Source organism: Moschus berezovskii, chromosome 14 (genome assembly GCF_049115385.1).
Source record: "Moschus berezovskii isolate FMDL1 chromosome 14, NW_MosBer_1.0, whole genome shotgun sequence".
Taxonomy (NCBI): Eukaryota; Metazoa; Chordata; class Mammalia; order Artiodactyla; family Moschidae; genus Moschus; species Moschus berezovskii.
The window spans coordinates 32,605,262-32,628,532 of NC_142473.1; the positions used below are offsets into that span (position 1 = coordinate 32,605,262).

General features: G+C 52.7%; 1 protein-coding gene across 6 annotated transcripts in view; it reads right to left on the bottom strand.

Annotated features, from left to right (window-relative positions):
• Nucleotides 1-17,101, bottom strand: part of TMPRSS13 (transmembrane serine protease 13) — a 33,603-nt gene extending 16,502 nt beyond the window's left edge. For 2 of the 6 annotated variants that reach the window (XM_055423105.2, XM_055423100.2), the window contains exons 1-5: nt 16,926-17,098; nt 5,017-5,251; nt 3,841-3,945; nt 1,149-1,187; nt 925-1,047 (exon numbers count right to left, since the gene is read on the bottom strand). In XM_055423105.2, the coding sequence (XP_055279080.2) occupies nt 925-1,047; nt 1,149-1,187; nt 3,841-3,945; nt 5,017-5,251; nt 16,926-16,946 (523 nt within the window). In that variant the 5' untranslated portion in view covers nt 16,947-17,098. Of the gene's footprint in view, nt 1-924; nt 1,048-1,148; nt 1,188-3,840; nt 3,946-5,016; nt 5,252-16,925 lie in introns of all 6 variants that reach the window. The other 4 variants (XM_055423104.2, XM_055423101.2, XM_055423102.2 and 1 more) reach the window with 4 other exon arrangements.
• Nucleotides 17,102-23,271: the final 6,170 nt, after the last annotated feature.

The window sequence follows — 23,271 nt, forward strand, 5'->3', positions numbered from 1 at the left end:
GCCGGTCAAGAAAAGGGCAAGGAAGGTCCTCAACCCCAGGAGGTTCCAAGCTCTTGAGGAATGAACCGAGTGAGGCTCTGTGATGCTCCTGTCCCCAGGCTTCTCGCTGAGGCCTTGCAAACATCTGGGAGCTTGGCCGGGCTCAGGATGGCCATCAGCCAGTGCTCAGAGCCCAAGATGCTTGGTGAGGGCAGAGCCAAGGCAAGGGGCTGGAGCAGAGCAGAGAGCACTCTGTCCAACAGGACCCAGGAGCCTTTGTTGGGAGAAGGGGTGAGCACTGCCAGGAGGCATCACCCCAAGAGGGCAGTGACGTGCCCAAATAAGAGTGTGACAAGGGGAACCTTGATCCAACTGAGTGCTCACTAGACCTGTGCTGTCACAGTTGGATGTGGTCATGGGCAAGGACACACACATGCACACAGGTGGAAGGGGTAGGTTATGTACCCACAGACACCCACATCACGGCTGTACATAGACGACACTTGTAAAAGCCACTGAGGACAGCACTTAAAGAGGTCTTTGTCTCATCTGCGGCTTCATTTACAAACTGACCTTCGTGAAACCACAGAAGTGGCAGGTCAGAGGCTACCTGCTGGCAAAGAGAAGGGGTACACAGGCCAGGCTTCGGACCCCACACTTGTCTCCAGCTGCAGAGCAGCTCTGCTTTGCTGGGAGCTGTCAGATTTTATTTGAGAAGCACTTATCTTGTCCAATCCACACATTTTGCAAATTAAGAAACTGAAGCCCAGAGAAAGTAAGTGACTTGCACAAGTCATACTCAAAGCCAGGTTCCAGATCCCAGTCTATTATGACTAGAACCCAGATCCTCCAGGTCTCTGTCCATCACCTCCCGTTTGAGCTGATACCCAGTTTGCAGCCCCCAGAGTGCATGCACGAACACACGCACACATCCAACCTCCTTACCACAGCCCAGCTCATCACTCTTCAGCTTACAGTCCTCGACTCCATCGCAGCGCACAGCGTGACTTGGGCAGCTCTCTCTCGGCTCCTTGTAATTGACCCCTGTGTGGCCCCGCCAGAAGTAAACTGGAAAAAAAAAAAACATGAAGCAGAAGCTGGGTCATTGCTAGCCCCAGAGAGACATGACACGATGTAGCCCAAGGCCCAGGGGGTTCTGAGGCACCGACCTGCAATCCCTCTTGGGCTCTGGGGTTCTCGTCCCCCATCTGTATGGAGAGAAAGGCTGCTCAGGAATGCTCTGGAATGTTCCAGAAAGCTCCTGCAAGCAGGACAGCACCAGGCAAACTCAAAAGCAGCCACTCAGAGAGAGAGAGAGAGTAAGGGAGGGAGGTATGGAGATGGGTAATACTCCGGAAGCTCTCCTGCCCTACATGCTGGCCAGAGAGCTGTTCAGATAAATCCTCCTTTTCAGTGTCCCAGAGGCCCCTTCTCAGGCCCAGGCCACCATCCTCACTGTCTCTATGCGCTGCAGGTTGTAGCACACACATCTGCAGCCACTGCCTGTCCCATCTTCTCAGAGGTTGTCCTTCCAGCCTCGAAAGCTCCTAGATTTTCTTCCGCCTCCCTCTTCTCTAAACAAGAGCTATCTCCTAGGCTCAGTTCTTGCTCCACTGCTTGTCTCAAGGCCTTTAACTGTCTTCCCAGGGACTTCCCTGATGGTCCAGTGGTTGTGAATCCACCTGCCAATGCAGGGACACAGGTTTGATCTCTGGTCCAGGAAGATCCCACATACCTCAGGGTAACTAAGCCTGCGAGCCACAACTACTGAGCCTGCACACCCTAGAGCCCATGCTCCAAAACAAGAGAAGCCATGAAAATGAGATGCCTCTGCACCACAGCCAGAGAGTAGCCCGCCGCTTGTTGCAACTAGAGAAAGCCCGCACACGGAAATGAAGACCCAGCGCAGCCAAAAATAAGTAAGTGTCTTCCCACTCAGTGAGCAACTCTAGGTGGCTGATTCCTGAATGCACAAGTTGGGTTGAAAAGCTGACAGCTTTACAAACCATATGTGAGCATCAGCTCCACAACTTCTCCTAAGAGCTCTTTCCATACTGGGAGTTGTCATGCCTCCTGCCTGGAAACTCCTCACCTTGGATGCCTGAGGAAGCCCAGGGTCTGACCCCTCACCCTGCATCTTTGCAACCTGTTTCTCAGCCCTGACCCCCACCTCTGTCGCTGGTCCCACTGTGCTGTCACCCCAGCTGGAGGTCATCCTGTGTGACTGCTCCTCCCTGGTTCAGACACCAGTCCCCCTAACCTGTTGGACTTCCCCTCCTCCTGTGCCCTGGTCTTTCTCTCCCCCCACCCCAGGCACCGAGGCTCCTGGGCTTGCCTTGATGTGTAGCAGAGAGCTCTCAGGAGGTGGGGGTTCTAGTCCTGACCACATTGTCAAACTGCTCAGTGACCACATCCCCAGGAAGTCTGGAGATCAGGGGACTTCAGGAAATGCTGTAAAATCATGTTGAGAGCCCCCCTGCCCAGGTTGCCCTGTCACCTCCCCACTGGATTATTTCCTGCTGCTCTCTGTGCACGGCCAGGGGTCTCCCCTGGAGCGTGTGCCCTGCGTGGGGAAGGGAGGGAACAGGGTTGAGCATCCTGGTGGGAGGTTCACATGGGGGCCACGAGGCAGGCTCTGTGCTGACACCTTCATGGGCATTGTCAGGCAGGCGGGAAGGAAGTTCATTAACTTAAGTGGCTGAGCTGAGATGCTTCAGCAGGTCTGTCTGGTCCTAAAGTTGTACTGGTAACCAGTTACTTCTTTCCATGCAATTCTCTTCCTCAAACAGCCCTGCCAGCTGGGTGTTTCCCTATGGTCACCCAGCCCGCCCTTCACCGCCCTGTGCGGCCTCTGTAACAGAATCCTCACCCCTCAGCCTTGCATTTCATCTCTCTACAACGTGGCCCAGCAGTGCCCAACCCAAGGACAGCCTGCAGGTCCCCAGATGAATATTCACCCTGGTGAATGGGGTCCCTCCCCATGCCAACTTGCCTATTTGCCTCCCCCCACACTTCCTGAAGTTGCTCACGCCACTTCGATGCCCTGCCCAAGAGATCCTCCCCTCCCTGCCATCTTCTAGGTCCTCATCTGGCCCCCCAGCCTTCAGGAGCTGTCCCCTGCCTCCGTACCCACACAGCTGTCCTCTTTTCCTGGTGGTAATACTCAAATCCACTTGGCCTTAATCATTTCCATCTCTGTCCCCCAGGAGACTGCACTCACCCTGAGGACTGGGGGGGTACAGTGGGTACTCCCCTTTGCTTCCCACTAAGGTTTCCCACTGTGCTGGACTCAGAGCAGACACTCCCGCAGGGAGCCCTGGGACAGGTCCTGAGTGTCTTTTCCAGAAGAGGGTGTGGATTTCAGGGAGATTGGACCCCTGAACACTTGATCCCATTGACCAAAAATGCCCAAGGGGCCTTTACCTCATCAGTGTTTTTAATGCTTGTTTTTTAAATAACTCACCTTTTTAGAGTGGGATTTTGTGTCAGGCACTGGGCCATTCGCTCGTTTATTCCTCATAACCCAGTGAAATCTTCAGGATATTTTACTAAGCACATGTTAACTTGAATGAATGAATGGGTTTAATCCCATTTGAAGACACAGAAACTGAGCTCAGGCTGGGGAACTACTACCAAAGGGACCCACTCCCGGTTCCTCTGACTTCCCACCCTCTCAACCCAGCCGCCTCCAAGGGGCCTGGAGGTGCCAGGGTTCATGGCCACTTGTGCGAGTGTCCCTCGGTGGACACGGCAGCCGCTGTGCGTTCCCCTCTCTTGTCTCCCTGCTGAGTGCCCCCATCCCCCACCCCACTCCACCCTGCAGCGAGCAGGGGCCAGCCTTGCTCCCTCCATTAAACTCACATAGAATGATGAGAGACACCACGAGGGCGATGAGAAGAAGAACACATCCGATGAGCGGCAGCCGCTTCTGGCCCTCCTGCCAGCTGAACTTGGGCAAGGTGATATCTAGGAGGAGCCAGCAGCAGGGGAAGGTGAGACTGTGAGAGGGGAGTCCGGCACAGAAGAGCAGGGGTAGGGAAAGAAGGCTGGTCCAGGAGGACCCAGTTAGGCCCTCTCCACCCAGAATATGGTATCATCCCTGCCTGATGCCAAGTTCCCTTTTACTTAGCATCTATTATGGGCCAGTTAGGCATTTGTGTGTGGTATCTTATTTAATTCTCACAGCAACTGTGTGAACTGGGCATTATTATACCCATCTTATAGATGGGGAAGCTGAGGTTCATGGAAGTTAAATTACTTGCTCAGGGTTACTTGGCTAGTGAGTGGCAGAACAGGGATTCAAATGAAATGTGTTTGATGCCAAAGGTCTCTACACCAAAGTGCCTCATTGACTCTTCAAAGGGCAAGACAGGCCCCAAATCTGAGATCCTTCTCCAGGCCTGTTTGTACTGGGGCAGAGTGAACTCGAGGGCAAGAGGAGGGCAAAGTTGGGATGGGGGCAAAAGGGCTGCCTCATTAAGGGCAGAGCCAGTCCCTGAGACCCATTTGGCATCTCTCCATATGAGCTGAATCATAATGGCCAGCTTGGGAAGATGGGGGTGAGGAGAGCCTGCCTGATCAGAATCTCTCCCTTTGTTCCTCCACCCACAGACAGGCCCCTGATCATCACTGTACTCCCATGTAGACCCCAGCTTCCCTGGCAGACCCTCCAGGGCAGCTCTAGGAAAGAGGCCTGGTTTCTAACCAGGAGCTCTAGCTCTTAAAATCTGCACCTTGACCCAGACTGTGCAGCCTCCAAAGTCATACCTCTTTGTTGGTCCTGATTTCTTATGCTTTACCACATTTGCCCCATTTTCCCACTGTCTTGGGTTTGTGTGTCACGGTTGCTTTCTGCCCCCGCCTCTCCAGGTCCCCCACTGCCCATCCAGACCATCCCCGCTCCTTCCCAGACATTGTCATCCAAGAACTAGAAGAGAAGCAGTGAGTGCCCAACTTGGAGATTCACCCCCACCACACCCCCTCCACCTTGGGACGGCTTCGCTGTTCCTCTTGCTTTCCCTGCAGGAGTCCCCTTACCTGGGCTCTCCCTGGCAGCCCTGGCAGCTGGTGTAGACCTGGCGGGAGGTACATGGACAGGCACAGTCCCCCCTGGCGTGGCTCTGACAAGGTGCACTCGAGTTGGCGATGATGTCGTGAATGCTGCCACAGTAGACGAGGACCTGCCAGACGCTGACCTGGAAGGTGACGGTCGGGCTGTGGGTGCTCGGCCCGGGGATGCCCGGGCTGGAGGCGTCCTTGCCGGGGAGGCATTCTGAAAGCAGATTGAAGGATGACCCTCAGGCTGCTCCTCACCCAGCAGTCAGCCCTGCTGACCCAGGAGACAGAGGTCCTGGGGCAGGTGGCTAAGGGGTGAGCAGAGCCCCCAAACAGGGAAGAAGGTGTCTGAGGATGGAATGAAAGCTCAGAGACTGCTGTCCCCAACTCCCTGTGGTCTCTCCCCATACAGAGAGGTGGGCAGAGGGCTCTGGGCCATCTGCCTAGAGCATGGGGCATCTGCTTTGGCTGTATGTGTCTGTGCTGTGCTGTGCTAAGTCACTTCAGTCCGACTCTGTGTGACCCCACGGACTGTAGCCCGCCAGGCTCCTCTGTCCATGGGATTCTCCAGACAAGAATACTGGAGTGAGTTGCCATGCCCTCCTCCAGGGGCTACACGTGTCTGCTGCTGTTGCTGCTAAGTCACACCAGTCGTGTCCGACTCTGTGCGACCCCATAGACGGCAGCCCACCAGGTTCCGCCGTCCCTGGGATTCTCCAGGCAAGAACACTGGCGTGGTTTTGCCATTTCCTTCTTCAATGCATGAAAGCGAAAAGTGAAAGTGAAGTCGCTCAGTCACGTTGGACTCAGTGACCCCATGGACTGCAGCCCACCAGGCTCCTCCGTCCATGGGATTTTCCAGGCAAGAGTACTGGAGTGGGGTGCCATTGCCTTCTCCGACATGTGTCTAGGGACCCTCAAAAAAGAGGCTGCTGGACCAGACCTCACCGTAAGCTGGGAGTTACCACCCTTTCTTCCCTCTTCACTCCCCGGCACCCCATCCTTCTGTGTATGTGTGTTAGATTATAAAACATCATTCTTACTTTGAGCTGTCATCAAAAAGTGTGAGAAGCACTGCTTAAGAAAGCCCTGAGCTGCCTTGTTCTCCCCTCTTCTCAGAAACAAGGGAACTTGTGCGCACTCACACACACAAACACACATGCACACACACAATGCAACAGGAGAGGCAGAATGCAGGGGAGGAAGTGACCGAGGTCCTTAACCCTATTCAGCTACAGGAGAGGTGATTCATTCATTTAGATTTAGCGCTTTAGTCTGTAGTTTCAGAGGACTTGACATGTTTTATATGTATTTACTCATTTGATCTTGAGAAACAACCCTAAGAGGAGGGAACTCTGATTATCCCTATTGTGCAGCCAGGGAAACAGAAGCAGAGAGATTGATCAAACTTGATCAGACTCTCATATGAGAGTGGCAGAGCCAGGATGTGAGCCCAGAAAGTTGGGCTCTGAAGGTCATGTTCAACCAGGAGCCTTTGCAGCCTCTCTGAGGAGGGAGGTGAGAGTTAAAGCAGCTGGGGCCAGAGCAGGTGATCCACGAACACCAGCGCTGTTCCTCCGTGGAGAGCCTAAGACTTTAGGTGTGCTCAATTTGGGACTGGGAGTTGGTGAGTAGTCAGGGCTGATGGAAAGTCTTCGAGCAGCCTCTGGTGGCAGCCACGCCCTGTTCTGTAGGACCCCCAGGCCCTGTCACCAGATTAGGCCTCCTCTCTCCTCTCCCTGGCCTCACAGAGGTCTTGGCCCTCCCTCGCACCACCTCTGCCTTCTAAGCCCGTGTAGGAGTCCCCAGCGCAGCAGGGGGAGCTGGGGACTGGCCTGGCCTAGGGGGTCACGTCTGCCCCTCATTCTCATTTTTGCTGAAGGTTGACTGAACACCAAGGAGGGAAACAGGGGAGCAGCAGGAAGTGGGGGAGCCAGGACCTGTGCTCAGGGTCCCTGCGCTTGCAGTACAGTCAGCAGGGCTGTGAGGAGGGGATGCGCTCTGGACCTCAGGCACCTCCCTTTCATCTCTCACCTACCACTGTGCTTAAATGCATTTGACATTATTAGTAAGCAGCCTAGTTACTAAAAAGTCCTGCTTATTAGAACATCGGACTCAAGTCAACACTCTCAAGCCTACCAGACAGGGTTGGCTTTTTTTTTTAACTCCATCTTCTAAGAGTCAGAGGTAACGGATTTGGTTACTTCTTTGCTTTTCTGGAGGTTGTGAGATGAATCCAAGAAGAAATGTCACATCCCTGACCACACTCAGCTTGCCAAGGGCAGGGACCAGGCGTGACTATCCCAGGAGTCACTAGTCACTGGGGTTCACTGACAGATGTGGGTAAATACACATAGTCCAGATGCCCTGGCCAGCAGAGCAGGGACACACACGTGTGTGTTTAGGGACGTGAAGAGCACCTGCAGCAGTTGCTGACCCAGGTGAACCAGAGCTCGAATTTCCCTCCTACCCCCGTTGTTTAGAGGCTAGAGTTCCACAGAACAAAGACAGGTTATGTCCCCGGAAGCCTCAAGGGCAACAGGACAGGAGTCGGAGCAGGGAGAGGAGGTGAACATATGTGGAAATGTACAATGCCTCCGTTCACAGCACTGGCTTTGGTGTCAGGCAGACCCGGGCCCCAATCCTAGGTCTCACCCGAGGTGTGACTTTGGACAAGCCCCTCAACTTTCCTTTTTCTTAATCTGTAGAATAGGACTAATCGTCCTGAGGATTCAATGAGATAAAATAGGAAACCTCTGGCCAGTGTCCAGCAGGAAACGGTCATTCCTCTCCCCCTTTGCACTGGCACACCCAGCACCCACCGTGCTGAGATTTAACAGCCCCGGGGCATGACCAGAGGGCTATAAGGCGGTGTGAGCTCATCTTTGGAGAAACAGGGAGCTGGACAAAGACCAGACCAAGGTCCTGCCATGAGAGGGTCAAGCTCAGACTGGGTAGGGTCCTGTCCTTCCTTCCCACCCGTCACCCAAGCCTCGGCACCTGCCCGGGACCTTGGCATGGTGGCATCTCCACTGACCTACCAGGCCTCCATCTGTGATGCTCATTTTATAAGTTTATCCCCACCTCAGGGGAAATTCCCATAACTCAAGACAATAATACAATAATAGCTCCCAGTGTGTGGTACTTTAGAATTTGCAATAAACCTGCATGTCTGTGGCCTCCGGGGGTCCTCACTCCATCCCTGGGAGGTTGACACATCTAGAAGCTCATTTTGTAGATGAGGAGTCCAAGGCTCAGAGCACAGATTGCCCAGAACCCCATAGCCCAGAACTGCCATAAACCCGCGTGCGTGTGAGTCCCCTGCCTCCTGAGTCAGCCGTCAGAGGCTCCCGGCACATCTTCGCTCTGAACCCTCTGCGTGGGCTGCTTGTTCTGCATCTGTGGCGTGGCCTGAGAATCGAGCCTGGGGCCTTGCAGGGCTGGGAGCACCAGAGGGGATCTGGGGGTGGGGCCGGGGATCTCGACCTTGTGGAGCTTTCTGTGGGAAACAGTGTTGGTCCCAGTGGCCTGTCAGGATGGGGTGGAACCTGGTGGTCAGGAGCCCTCCAGTACTCTCGGAGCCAGGTGGTAATTCTGGGAAAGTGACTTAACCTCTGAACATCTTGGTTTCCTCATCTGTGCAGTGAGCTGGTCACCCTGCCTCATAGCATCGCAGTGATGGGTGATATATGTAAAGGAAGCGCTCGGTGACCATCACACTTGGTAATGGCGGGTGGGTAGGTGTCTATTTGCTTGTTTGTTAAAGACACTGGGGTTAAAATGGAAAAATCTGTGTTCAAATATGATGACATCCATACCTAACTGGCTCGGGCAGGTGAGTTACCCCTTCAGAATCTGTCTCCCCACTTGCGAAATTGGACTGATCTTGTCTCCTTCCCTCAGATAAGCAAGGAATCAATATGACAGAGCCCGGTTTATAAATGTTCATCGCTGTAACAAATGTAACAGCCCACCAGATGTCTTACTTGATCCCATTTCAACCTCATAATAGCTTTTCGTGGTTGGTATTATTAACCCCATTTTATAGATTTTGAAACTGAGCTCCAAAGTGGTTGAGAATATGCCCAAATTCACATCTCAGTTAATTGATGGGCTTGGATTCTCACCAGGCCCCCTCAGAGCAAGTAGAATCTGGCCCCAGAGTATCAAGAAGGCCCACAGTAACTTCCAGGACTTCTTCAGGGTTTACAATTTGCAAAGAGCTTTTATACCCTTTATTCCATTTTTCACAAGGCTCTTAGTTAACAAGCTGGACAGAAATTTTTATCTCTGGTTTATATATGAGGAAACTGGGGTTCAGAGGCACTCAAGAGCATGCCTAAAACCTCTAAAAGGATTAGTGGTCTTGGGACTTGATCACAAGCTTCTGATCCTGTTACCCCATCATGACGGTCAGGGGCCATGTAAGAGAGAAAGGGCTGAGAGGCCTGCAGTGGCGAAGGCCCACAGGAAGATGGGGGTAGGTAGACTTGGGGGAGGCTGGAGGGAACAGGGGCGGGCAGGGGAGGGCAGGTAGAGCAGGAGGCCAAGAGCAGCCAGGGAGGCAGAGTCCCTGTCCCCGATGCTGGCTTCACTCATAGGTAGGTCCCAACTTACCCACCCTAGGCCTTGACCAGCAGGAAGCAGAGATGAGCTGAGCCCTGGGGTCCTGGCAGGAAACCCACTTGGGTCCCTCTTCTCTGAGTCTAGAGGGAGGTGGGACCTGTAAGATGGAACTAACCCGGGGGCTTGGTGCCCAAGGAGCCAGGTGGAAGGGTGAGCCGTCTCCAGCCAGACTCTTTTAAACTGTTGACTCTGGGCCTCAGTGGCCTGGCACAAAATCTTCCCAGGGTTAGGAGGTGGGGGGCGGGGGAGGGGGTGGAGGAGAAGCTTGGGGGAGGGGAGAAACAGTGATACCCCAGAAGGGGCTGGGGACCCCAGAGGCCCCGGCCTCAGGAGAGCGAGCCCTCTAGTGTCAGACAGGGTGGGAGGCGGTGGAGAGTTTCTGAGCCTGTGGATCAGATCAGGGCAAGAGAATAGTTCTGGACCTCCAGATGCCAGACAGAGCAGCCCATGTGGGAAGCCACCCAAGTGTGTCACCCTAGCAGGGATAGCAGGATGGAAGGGCGACCCCAAGACCAGAGGGACACAGCGTCAGAATGAGGCCATCTTCCTGACTCCAAGCCATCACAGGACATGCTAGGTATTCTCATTTTCCGGGACCCCCAGAAGAGGAGGTTCCACGGCCGTTGACGGCCTGCCACCCCACCTTCCAAGAAGTCCTTCTTGATGTCTAGCCTACTAGAGCAGTAACTCATTTCCTTTCCTCAATTCTTGGAGAGCAGTTGCTGAGATTCCAGCATCCCTCCTGGAGGCCTGACCTCACCCTCAGAGCAGATGCCTTGAGCCAGGTGGGGAACAGGGCAGGGAGGAGACTTCCTGTCCCAGGTCCTGGACACAAGAGGCAGAGCCCAGGCCAGAACTGGCCTGATTCCTGGCCTTGGCCTATGAGCAGCAGACCCAGAAATGGAACTCAGAGAACCAAGGCCCAGGCTTTCCACAACCTGCCTGCAGACCAGAGGCTCCTCAGCCTTCCTTGGGAGGCAGGGGAACAGGGCAGAGCCGAAGCCTGGGTGACTCAGGGCCATTTCCCTGGCTTAGCATTGCCAATCCGTTTCTTCCTATCTAACCCATCCACCCCTGGCGTGATCTCTGGGTTTACCCCCTCAGCAAATAGAGCTGTGAACCCTTACCCTCTTATGGACCAGCCCTACACCCCAGGTGGCCACTGCTGCCCCCTGCCTGTGTCTCTGCAGCTCCCAGGGACTCCTGCTCAAAACTCATCCAGTCCCCACGAGATGCTCTGGGGCGGGAGGAGGGAGGCAGGGCCGCGGTCCACAGGAAGGCATCAGGGGATGAGCCAGCGAGAGGGCAGGAGCAGGACGGCCCTGGGCCCTGGGGCTCTTTCCAAGCACTTTCCTGGCCAGGAGTTACTGAGGATTATTATGCCCATTTTACAGACAAGAAAGTAGAGGCCCTAACTATTTGTGTGCTTTGCTCAAAGTCGCTCAGGTATGTCTTGTCTTATCGCAGAACAGGGACTAAAACTAGAGACCTTCCCTTTGCACCAACAGCGTCCGGGGTAGAGTCACCATGGCTCCTGGGCCAAGGTTATGGTTTCCTGCTGCAGCTCTGCCCTGGCCCCTTACCTGGTGGGGGATGGGAGTGAGCTAACAAGCCTCTGGACGTGTCCTACCCTTGGCCTCTCTGCATCTCCTACAGGCCCAACCAGAGGCGCCAGGGAGGAGGGGGCCTCTGGCTGTGCTGAGTGATGTCACAGTCACTCTCAGATTGCTTCATCTCAGCAGTTTTGTGGCTGCCACCGTGGACTGTGCCCTGGGCTTTCCGCAGAGACAGTTATTTACCCACAGACGGCAGCCTGCCCTCTGTGTGTCACTCAGAGCCCCGGGCAGCACAGGGAAAAGTACCCTTTAATAACATCTCACGCTAGACTTAAGAATGTCCTCCTGCAATAGAGGTGCAGACGTGGAGAACGGACTTGTGGACACAGGAGGGGAAGATCAGGGTGGGACAAACTGAGAGAGTTGCGTTGGCCGGTGCTGAGTCGCTTCAGTCATGTCTGACTCTTTGCGACGTCATGGACTGTAGCCCACAGGCCTCTGTCCATAAGATTCTTCAGGCAAGGATACTGGAGAGGGTTGCCATGCCCTCCTGCAGAGGATCCTCCCGACCTGCATCTCTCGCGTCTCCGGGGTTGGCAGTGGGTTCTTTACCACTAGTGCCGCCTGAGAAGCCCCGAGAGGGCAGCACTGACATATATGCACGACCGTGTGCATGACACAGGCCGCTCAGCCAGGGGATCTGTGATGACCGAGGGGGCTGGGATGGGAGGAGGGGAGGCAGAGAGGCCTGAGAGGGAGGGGGTTTGTTGCTGTTGATCAGTTGCCCAGTCATGTCTGACTCTTCGCGACCCCATGGACTGCAGCACCCCGGGGGCAGGTGGAGGGGGGATGTATGTCTACATATAGCTGATTCACACTGTTGTACAGCAGAAACTAACACAACACTGTACAGCAATTATACTCCAATTTTTAAAACTAAATTTAATTTTTTTTAATTAAAAAAAAAAAGAAGGTCCACCTGCAGCAACTTGAATATGTCTTCATGGCCAAGGGCAGGTCCATCAGGGCCCTTCAAGTCCAGCCTGGACTGACTGGGCCTCTCTCCTCAGCCCTGGGCTGCGCTCTAGGCTGTCTACAGACTAGAAGCATCTTGAAAAACCCCTGGTCCAACCCATTTTCCTACTGCTGAGGTCATTAAGGCCCAGAAAGGCAGTGTGACTTGCCGGAGGTCACACAGCCAGCGGGGGCAGTGCCAGGACCAGAATCCGGACCTTCTGACTCCTGTCCTCAGGCTGCTGCCTACCTCCAGGCTCCCCCCACTGCCCACTCCTTAACAAGCTCAGAAAAGGATGGACTCTTCACTAGCTTGGGGCCCCTGTTGCAGCGTTGCTCTTCCAGGGATCCTGAGCATCAAGGAGGTTCGAGGGGTGGGCAGCCCAACACTCCAGGCTAGGCAGGAAGAGGTGGTCCCCAACCCCTGCAGAAGCCAGGGTACCAAGAAAGATCAGGAGCCCCTTTAACTGCACCGGAAAAGCGCCCTGGCTTATTGGGAGCCTGGGGAGCCCCTGGGCCATGGCAAGGGAGCCTGAACGCCCTCCAGCGTGAACTGGACTAGATCAGAGAGGTTCAGGCTTCTTTCCATCCCCGCTGCCCATGCCAGGCTTCGTCACATCTCCAGTACACAGGGCTGACTCCTCCCCTCCCTTGCCTGGACCCGGAGAAACCCCACAGATACAGGGCCCTCAGAACACAGGCAGATTTCCCAGCATCTCCTCCCACCCAGCCCCCAGCACGCACTCCCCCCACCCCAAACACACACAAGCAATGTTAGCCTCAGGGGCCCGAGGCAGCCTGGAATAAAACTGGGCTCCAGAACAAGGAGCCAGAGCCATGAGGTGCCCCTCTCCCCATGCCCCTAAGGCACCAGGGAGTCTTGCTTCTGCTCTGAACCAGCTCTGTGACCTGAGGGATAACGGCATTCCTTTCTGGAGCTGGCAACTTTACACAATGAAGGGATTGAACAATCAGCTGTTTTCCAGAGACAGACTCACAGACTCTGAGACCAAGCTTATGGTGGCTGGGGTGTGTGGGGTGGGGGGAGGGCAGGAAGGGCTAGTCAGGGAGTTTGGGATGGACATGTACACACTGCCATATTTAAAATAAGGACCTACTGTCCAGAACAGAGAACACTGCTCAGTGTTATGTGGCAGCCTGGATGGGAGGGGAGTTTGGGGAGAATGGATACATGTATATGTATGGCTGAGTCCCTTCCCTGTTCACCTGAAACTATCACAATGTTGTTTGTTACTCGGCTGGTACAGCCCAATACAAAATAAAAAATTTAAAAATAAATTTAAAAAAAACAGCCATTTTCAGACAAGTTTCTATAGAGCATTCGAAGTTCCGTGGAGACGCCTTGGAATCCAGCTTAGTAAGTAAAAGTCTTCAAGTCCTTTTCCCACTTCAAACAGAGCAGATTAACTTTTCAGTTTGATACAGTGGGTTCCAGATAAGATTTCATCTGAATGAAAGAGGCTGCTGCTACAAAGAACTTGAAAATTGCCAGCATGATTGGGAGCTAAAGTTTCTTCTAGTTTACGATGCCTCTTAAACATGTGAAAAAGCTGGGGATCCCTATTAGGCCAGAATGAAAACACCTTCCTATTCATTCATTCATCAAATAGTTCAAAGAGTATGGAGTACTCCCTATTGCCAGGCAAACAATGTTTGGTTTCCCAGGAACTTGGTTCCTCAGTTTCTCCTTATGTCCCCTCTCTGCCAATGCTGGGGTGTTGACACAGTTCAGGGTTGGTATGAATGGGAGAGTCCCGGGGGCAGTCCTGGGTATTGCTACCCTATCACAGACTCCACCTGGCATTACCGAGGCCTCCACTTGGCTGACAAAGCCCGGGGTTCCCTGTGCTAGCTTCCCTCAAGCCCCAGTCCAGCACCCTCCCTGCCTGGCTGGGCACCGTCCACCCGCATTGTTGCCGTACCAAGAGGAAGCTGTTCTGCCAAAACACTTACCCAAGACACTTAAGCTAAGTGGCTATTGTTACATCAGTCGGTCTTCCTGCCCAGCACCCAGGCTGGAGCCCCGTACACACACACCCCCACATTCATGCTCACATTTGCCAGATCACAGGGACAACACAGGGGGAGGCAAGGCAGGATGGGCTCGCTGGAAGGCTGCTCAGCACCAATGCCAACATGGAACCCAGAGGTCTCAAGTGAGGGCTGCATACCTGCAGGGGCGAAGGCAGGTGCCAGAGGTCCTAGGGGGTGCCTACACTTTAGGGTCTAGGGAATGGCAGAGGCACCTGAGCCTACTGTCTGCCATCTTGGGAACCTGACAAGCCCCCTACAGAGAGGCTGCCTCATCCTGGACCAGACTTGGGATCTCCAACCGTTCTCAAGTCCACTGCATCCATGGTCTTAGAAAACCTGCTCCACTTTAAGTAGACCAAGTAGGGGGAAATCCACTCTACAGAGAATTGTTGCTTTATCGGATGGGTGTACTTCTTCTTTAAGGATTAAGAATGTGATGCCTTATGAAAAAACACAAAATACACGCTATTTTTTTAAGAATAAATGTGCATCTCCATTGTGGCACATCTGTAATTCCACTCTATGTGATTTCAGAGAAGGTCAGGGAACCAGGAAAGGGGCTCGGGGCAATTTGTCCAACCCTCTCGTTTTGTAAGTGGGGAAACTGAGGAACAGAGAACAGAAGATATTTGTCCAAATTTAGAGGAACTAGGACTAGACCCTAGACAATGATGACGATGACAATAAATCTTAGCTATGAATATATGTCTGCCTCTATATCTGCATCTGTCTAACTATGCTAGACATTCTCCTCAAAGAGCTTTATTCTAAGACTATTCTAAGACTCCTTGAAGTAGACACTACATTTGCTCCGTTTCACAGATGAAGAAACTAAGGTGCAGAAAGGTTAAGTAATTGGTTCAAAGTCACAGCTGACCTGGAACTTGGTCAGTGTTCCATCCACCAAACCCTACAGCTTCTCCTTTGAATACAAAGAAGCTCTGAGCCTTTTCCACCTTCTTTCCAAGATTCCCCTGAACTCCCAACCAGCTCGCAGAGAAGCTTCATCAGGCTTAAGTCCATTGGCCACCATCTTTCTCACTAGTCTATGGAGCTGATGGTCAAAAAGTACAATGCATCTTTCTACAACAGAGTCCTCAGGGAGAAGGCATGGCCTTGGATGACCAGTTACTCCCACTTTGCTCTTATTCAATTTCATTTGTATTAAGAAACCCACTGAAGATAAGATTAAATCCCTCAGGAAGCTCTCTCTGTCCCCTCCTCAGGCTCACAATCTTGGAGGTTCCACCTTAAATAAGGGGAGAAATCTAAGAACCCCAATTAAGGAAGCAATTGTTCAGTTCTTTCATTCCAAGGTAAGTTAGGATGGCCTCCCAGAGTGAAGATGGCACCTGTCATACATGTGTCATTTATTCCATCAATAATGAAAAGCCTGAACTCCCTCCTATGCCCCTCCAGTGACCTTCCATGTTGGTCCCTAACTCTGGAGAGGTGAGCTTCCTAGGGTATCACCACCCCCCATCACCCTGCCCCAGGGACTGACCCTTCAAATAGCTTCTGTTCTCACCCCTCATGTCTAGGAGCCATGAAGTTTAGGTTCCCAGCAAGTTATCAAGGAACATGACCCATGGCTGAGACCACGGGTTCACTTTCCCCATACCTCAGACATAACTCCCTCTGCACTACCCTTACTGCTCACCAGAGGCTCCAATGACCCCCAGAAGCCTAGGGTCAAATGACCTTGGTGAGGCAGAGACATGAGCCAAGGAGTCCAGAGCAGAGGGCAGGAGAGAAAACCTGGGACAGAAAAGTCAAGAAGCAGCTGGAAAAAAATGGCAGGAGAGATGATGGTAAAGTGTGCAGAAACTCTTCTGGGGTTCAGAATGGACCACAAGCCCACTATCAACCAGAACATAGGCTTCAGTTCCAGAGGTGGCCCATCCTTCCCACATCAGTAGAGAACAGAAGAAGGTGGAGATGAGCAGAAATTAAGATCTGAGGAGAAGAAAAGCTGAGCTGAGGACTAGTTGAACAAAATCTTTGGAAGCCTTCAGATGTACATGGCTGGCTTTTCCACAGAGGACAGTTGGCTGCTGTCTACCACCAAAAGCAGAAGAGGAAAGTCACCTTGGTTGTAGCAGAAGGAATCATGGTTAGACATAAGGAAGCACTTTCCAAGCGTGACGATTATGGAGGCTCAAAATAATGACCAAGCAAAGTTGAAAAAGCCCCTTGAAGGTCTTAAATGCACAAAGAAAGTCACCTTTTCCAGGATGGTTTAGTGAGGGAGTTACCCAAGATAACCCTGAAGCTTGGTTAGAATGCTATTAATAATTTTTCACAATTCTCAAACCAGCAAAGACTTCCCAAGAGCACACACACTGGCTGAGGTTCTCAGGGACCACAGAGTGGGAACCCGGGATCCAGCCACAGAGCCCAGGGGCTGCTTCCTGACCAGTCTCCAAATCCCAGCAGCTTCTCCTCCCATGCGGCCCCTTCTAGGAATTGTGATAAAGCAGGCTGCCCAAGTAGCTGCCAAGCAGCTCCTAGAAAAGGCACCTTCAATTTCCTCTGAAACCCAAGGCACACAAGGGTGCCCGTGCCACACCTAGCTGCCAGACCCATCCCTGCTTTCCCAGTGCTAGGAGGTTCTGGCCCGAGGTCCCCAGACACACTCACCCCGCGGCTGTCCCTTTCCATGGTTTCCCAAGGGCTGAAGCCTCCGGACTCAGCTGGTGTCGAAGGGAAGATCCATGTTGGCCTCTGGCACCCCAGGCATATAGGGAAAAAGGGGGCCGGAACTGAGGGCCGCCCCCCCGCCCCCCCGCAGCTGGGCGGGGAAGCTGGTTGGGACATGTGAAGTAATCCCATGTATGAACAACAGCGCAGAACTAGCCAGACCTGTCCCCTGCCCCTCCTCCGAGGCCTCCCCAGTTACTCAGCAAATGCCAAATACCCGGAGGATGAAGCTACCTTTATTTCTAAAGCTGCCCCCACAAAGTCAGCTGTGGGGGAGAACAGGGGTTCCAGATTACCTCTTTCAGAAGTGGATTCTGGGGAGACATGATGGCCCAAAATGTCCTCACAGTGCCTGTGAGGATGATCTTAGCCCTGACAACCTGAGCTCCTAAAACAGGTGCTTCTGAGTCCTCTGAGGTATGATCCTGTCCCCATGGGGATCGGTCAAGCTCAGAGGCCCACCCACGGCAGGACAGTGTGAACCTGCATCTCTAATGACCTCATGTCCACATCTCAAATCAGGACATGTGGTCTGGCAAAAAGAATTTTTTTGTTTTGCTTATTTCTATAAAAACGCTTAAGGAAATTAAAATCAAATGGCGTCTAATTATGCACATAATGAATTGCCTCTATTGAAAATGATAAAATGTTATGAAACAAGACATCAAAACCAGTGCAAATAAAACATACACATGATTTGAAGGGAAAAGGTTCCAAGAAATACTAGGATGACTCATGGTTCCATACCTCTGCCCTATACTGTCAAAAGAAATAGGGTCTAAAGAAACAGAGCAAGAGGAGCCGTGAAGGGTTACTTAGCACCTCCACACCCAGCTGAGCTGCTGAGAGCAGCAGCAGGAGAGTTTCAGGAAGAACCTTCCAGACTCTCAGTATTTGGAGCACAAAGATCACAGAACTGCAGATCTTTTAGAGCCTGAAGGAAGCTGAGAGTTCATCAAGTGATTCAGTCTCGTCACTTTACAGATGGACAGCCAGAGAGCCAAGAGCCTGAGGAATCTGTACAAGTCACATCTAACAAACAATAGCAACAGCAGAAATAATAATAAGGTGCTGGGTATCCTACCAAATGTTTCACATACAGCGGTGCGTTTAATCCCTACAACAATCCTATTCACCCATCCTTCAGTCATTCACTGAACAAATTTGTGTTAAGGGCTTCTTATGTTCCTGGCACCATTTTAAGTGCTGGGGACCCAGTAAACAAAATAAGTGAATATCCCTGCCCTATGGCACTAGCATTTGGGGGGTGGGGCAGACAAAAATAATTTAAAAAATAGATAGATAATGATGGTGAGAGATAGAAGATACAGTGTGTTAGGAAGGGGAGAGGGTCATAGAGCAAAACAAGGCAGGGAAGGAGATTGAGAGGGCTGGGGAGGCGAATTACGATTCAAAACAGGAAGGTCAGAGAGGGCCTCACTGAAGGGACAGTCAAGCAACAACAACGGATGTGACTACTATTCTCTCCATTTACATACAGGAAAATGGAATGTTCTAGATCAGATTGGAAACCATTGGCTCCAAAGGTGCTTTGAGGGAAATTGAATTCAGAGGCAGAAGGATGGAGGAGAGGCATTCCAGAGGGTCCAGGCAGAGACCCCAGGGATCTCCAGAATTAAGAGGCAGAAGGATGGAGGAGAGGCATTCCAGACGGCCCAGGCAGAGACCCCAGGGATCTCCAGATTTGGGTGATTTCGGGTGTCACTGCCCCGGCTCTCCGAAAGAACTCAGCTTTGACTCCATCCCCTTCTTCCTACCTCTAACAGCCTGCCATGGCAGAGGGACTCCTCCCATGTGGTTGTCCATTCCCAAGGAGATGCCAAATTGTGCCTTGTCTTCCCTTTTTCCTAGGGAGGCACCCACCCCCACCCAGGCCACCAGGGACTAAGGCTGGAGACTGGCATTGGGCCTTTCCTTCCATGTACCAGACTTGAGGACCCCCACTCTCTCCCCCAGGCAGACCACTGGCCTCCCAGGGTCACCCTTAACTTCACGTCATTCCCTGAAGGTCCCACCAGCCTCTGGTAAGAGCTCAGGATTGGGGTTCTGGGCCAGTCTGGGGGGATGGGAACCCCACCTCAGAGATAAAGGCCAGCTAAGTGAACTTGGAAGTCGTCAGATTCACTCTCTGGAAGATGGTGGTGACACATCCACCCCCAGAGAATATGTCCGGCACTGTGAGGCTCTGGAGAGATGTCGGTTGTATTTCTCGCTCTGTTCTTTGGGTCCATCAGAAACACAGGTTGTCTCAGCGTCCCTGCTGACCAAGCCTTAGGACCCACGTGGAAAGCACCACCAGCCATTGGTTCAGTTCAATCAATGCTGATGGCTCAGCACCAGGACCCGCAGTAGCTGCTGGGCTGAGGGTGGCAAAGAACAGAAGGGCGGGATGCTACCCGGGGAAGAGGGGAACACACAGTGTATGTGTTGGGGCTGCGAGGTGGGGCTGAGGCTTGAAATTATTTGCTGGTAGTTTTCCTCTTTCCAGAGGGGTAGGTGCTGGGCTGGCCTAAGGTCTGGACTCTTCCCCAACAGAACTGGCCTTGGGGAAGACCTACCTGGGCCCTCGGCGTCTGCACTTTCTTGTCTCCACAGGAGGAGGACCCCTGGTCACACCATCCTCAGCTCTTTCTGACCAGGGACCCGACCTTGACCACTTCCCACCCAGCAGCCAGCAGTGCACTGAGCCCAGGCGTTCATTTGCTCTTCCTTTCATCTCTGCAGTGGGGACACAGGCCATCCGTAGCCTCGTCCTTTCCTGCCTCTGGGTCATTTTCCTTCAGGGTAGAGGGAGTCTCACATAAAATGTATCATCCACGCAAACAAGCAAGTGCCTCAAGGCAACCCCAAGAGCGTGAAGGGTGACAGAAATCTCACTACTATTTTGAGACTAAACTCTTGGCACTCCACTTTCACGGCTGCTCCAGTTGCCACTACCCAGGTCCTTGCGAGCAACTTCCTAGGGCTACAGACTGGGAATCGAGGCTCTTAGCCATTCTACTTGCACCTGGTTGCCAATGGTCCTGGCTCCTGAATCCTTCATCAGCCTCACTCCTGAATTTCTTCCTCGCTTCCTCCGTGGAAACTGAGTGCCCTCCCTCTTAGGCACCCCACTTCTGAGCTTCTCCATCACTCAGAGCTCTGCAGAGGGGTTTTCCCTCAGGTCTAAGGGAAGCCAGGACACAGAGACCACATACTTAGAGGCCAGGCAGAGAGGAGACACCCTCAAGGGAGTAAGTCACCAGGAGAGGCCCCTTGGGTCAAGACACCTGCCCCACCCCAAGTCTGTACTTCCCCCCTCAGCCCCTGCTCCCAATTCCCCAGCCCCTAGTCCAGCACTCTCCCTGAGTCCAGATCAGCAGGCCACTGGCCCGGATCCATACCAGGTCCTTGGCTAAGGATGCTCCCAGATAGTATAAGGGGAGGCAGGATAGAGTGGTGGCACTTTTTTCCAAACCAAGAAGAAACAACCCATGTGCCTAAACGATGTCCCTGGTCCCAGCTGGCCCCTCAGGCAGTCTAAGGGAGACTGGTAGGGGGCTTGGCTTATGGGACACGGCTGAGGCTTCCCATGACCAGCAGATAAGGGGCCTCTTGGCTTGAGTAATGGGGAGAGCAGAGGGAGGAAGGCCAGGCACACCTAGAAAAGAAGGGTGGGCAGGAAGCCTGAGCGTGGCCAAAGGATCACCTGGTGACCCCACAGCAGAGTGCCTCAGGGGGTCCGGAACCCTCAGGAGCCAGCATTCCCCTTGGTCGTAGAGTTTGCTGCCCCTTGGGTCTGGTGCAGGATCAACAGGAGGCAGAGAGGCACCATGGGTCTTCTCCCCACGACCATCACAGTTCCCATCACTGTCTGGGGTAGTTAGTGTCACCCCAAATCCACAATTAGATGGGATAAACTAGGTAAGACGCCTCTGGCAGAACCCTGGGCTACCTTGGCACACTCCGGTCCCCGGCCCCTCTAACAGTGGGCAGTGAGGAAGGCTGGGCCTGTCCTCCAGGATCTCCCAGGCCACAGCAGCCAAGCCCTCTCAGATGGACCCTCTGTGACGCCCCTCCCTGGAAGCCACCCAGCTGTGCCCAGATAGGAGCAGAAGATGCGCCATCTGGAGACAGTCCTAGGTGCCACCTATTTCCAAAGAAGGATTTGGCGCAGCTGCTCTTCCTTGTGATTCGCCCACACCCATCTCTCCGAATTCCCAGTCCCCCTCCCTGCAGAAGTCAAGTCCCGCTTCAGCACAACAGCCCCTCTCACACTTGAGGGAATGGTTTGACCCTCTGAGTCGGCATATGCCCACCTGAACACACCCAGTTCCTTCGCTTGCTCCTGGTGTGAGGGGATGTTAAGGTCATCTTCCCTCCACGAATTGCTCCAAAATCGGGCCCATGGCTGCTATGGCCCCCCTGAAATGTGGGCCTGGAGCCAGGACCCCCACAGTCATATTTACATGGACTCCTTCTTGAGATAAAATCAGGTGGCACAGGTGGTAAAGAATCCGCCAGCAGTGCAGGAGACCGGGGTTTGATGCCTGAGTCGGGAAGATACCCTGGGGGAGGGAATGGCTACCCGTTCCAGTATTCTTGCATGGAGAATCCCATAGACAGAGGAGCCTGGTGGGGTCAGAAAGGGTGGGACGTGACTGGGCGACTGAGCACACACAGTGGTTCTCCAGGACCTCCCACCGACTGCTGCTAATTTTTCCACAGGACTGAAGCACCTGCAAACAGACTGGTGGTGCTACAGACAGGTGGAGGTTATGCCCTGCAGAGGCAAACTGGGCCTACCTGTGCACAGCCAGTCAAATACTTACAGAGTGTAAGGACAAATAAGATACTGCTGTGACCACGAGACTCCCACATTCGGACAGCAATGTCTCTACTCCTCTCTGATCCATCTGAGAAGGCTTTCTGGAGGAGGAGGTGAGATTCCAGGAGGTGTGAAAGACAGGCAGTAAGACAGGCTGGCACTCTGGGGCTGCCAGGGGGAATGTGAGAGGCCTTAAAGGAACATTCAGGGCAGGGACTGTTGAGTGGTTTGTACAACAGACTTTGAGATCTGGCATAGAAGCGAAGAATTGATGCTTTCAAACTGCTGTGCTGGAGAAGACTCTTGAGAGTCCCTTCGACTGCAAAGAGATCAAACCAGTCAATCCTAAAAGAAATCAACCTGAATATTCACTGGAGGGACTGATGCTGAAGCTGACGCTCCAATATTTTGGTCACTTGACGTGAAGAGGCGACTCACTGGAAAAGACCCTGATGCTGGGAAATATTGAAGGCAGAAGAAGGAAATGACAGAGGAGATGGTTGGATGGCATCACCAACTCAATGGACTTGAATTTGAGTAAACTCTAGGAGATAGTGAAGGACAGGAAAGCCCAGCGTGCTGCAGTCCATGGGGCTGCAAAGAGTCAGCACGACTCCAGCACAACTTAGAGACTGAACAACAACAAACAGAATCTCAGCTTTTCGGGTACTACCTCTGCGTCCTTGGGCAAGTGACTCCTGATCTCAGAGCCTGATTCCTCAGATGGGCATAATGGTTCCTCTCAACTAAAGTATTTATGTCCACCCACTGAAATAATTTGTATAAAACACTTGGCACAGGGCTTGGTACATAGTACCCACCAATAAATAGTAGCCACTGTGATATAATTTCCAAATTTGGTTGAACAGCAAATACTGCTTTGAGCAGGTATAGAGAGGGTTAAGAGCCATGCTTCGAATCCGAAGCCCAGAAAGAAGGATCCCTTTCTGGAAGTGTGGTGGAGGGAAGCCCTGAGCTAGGACTCAGGACTGGACTTTTGTTGCTGCTCTGTTACTCTTAAGCAACTTCTTCCCAGGGGCCCCTAGTCTCGGCTTCCTTACCGCTAAAAAGTGAGGTCCATTTCAACTCTGGAGAACCTAATCTCTAAGCAGAGAGATTGGGCACAAGAGAAGAGAGCCAATGAAGGGGACCAGGCAGTGTGGAGATTGTTGCAGAGGAGCTGAGGAACAGAAAATCTGACAGAGAGAAATAGAATCACAGCCCAAGAAAGAAGAAAATGCTGCCAAAGTTTGGCCAGAAAGACAAGAGCAGAAGGGTGATCAGAACCCAGAGAGAAAGAAAAACAGGTGCATATGCAGTAGACAAGAATTTGAAGGGAAAAGTATACATATACACACATACATATACACACATACATAAATACACACATACATATACACACACACATATACACACACATATATACACACATACATATATACACACACACACATATAC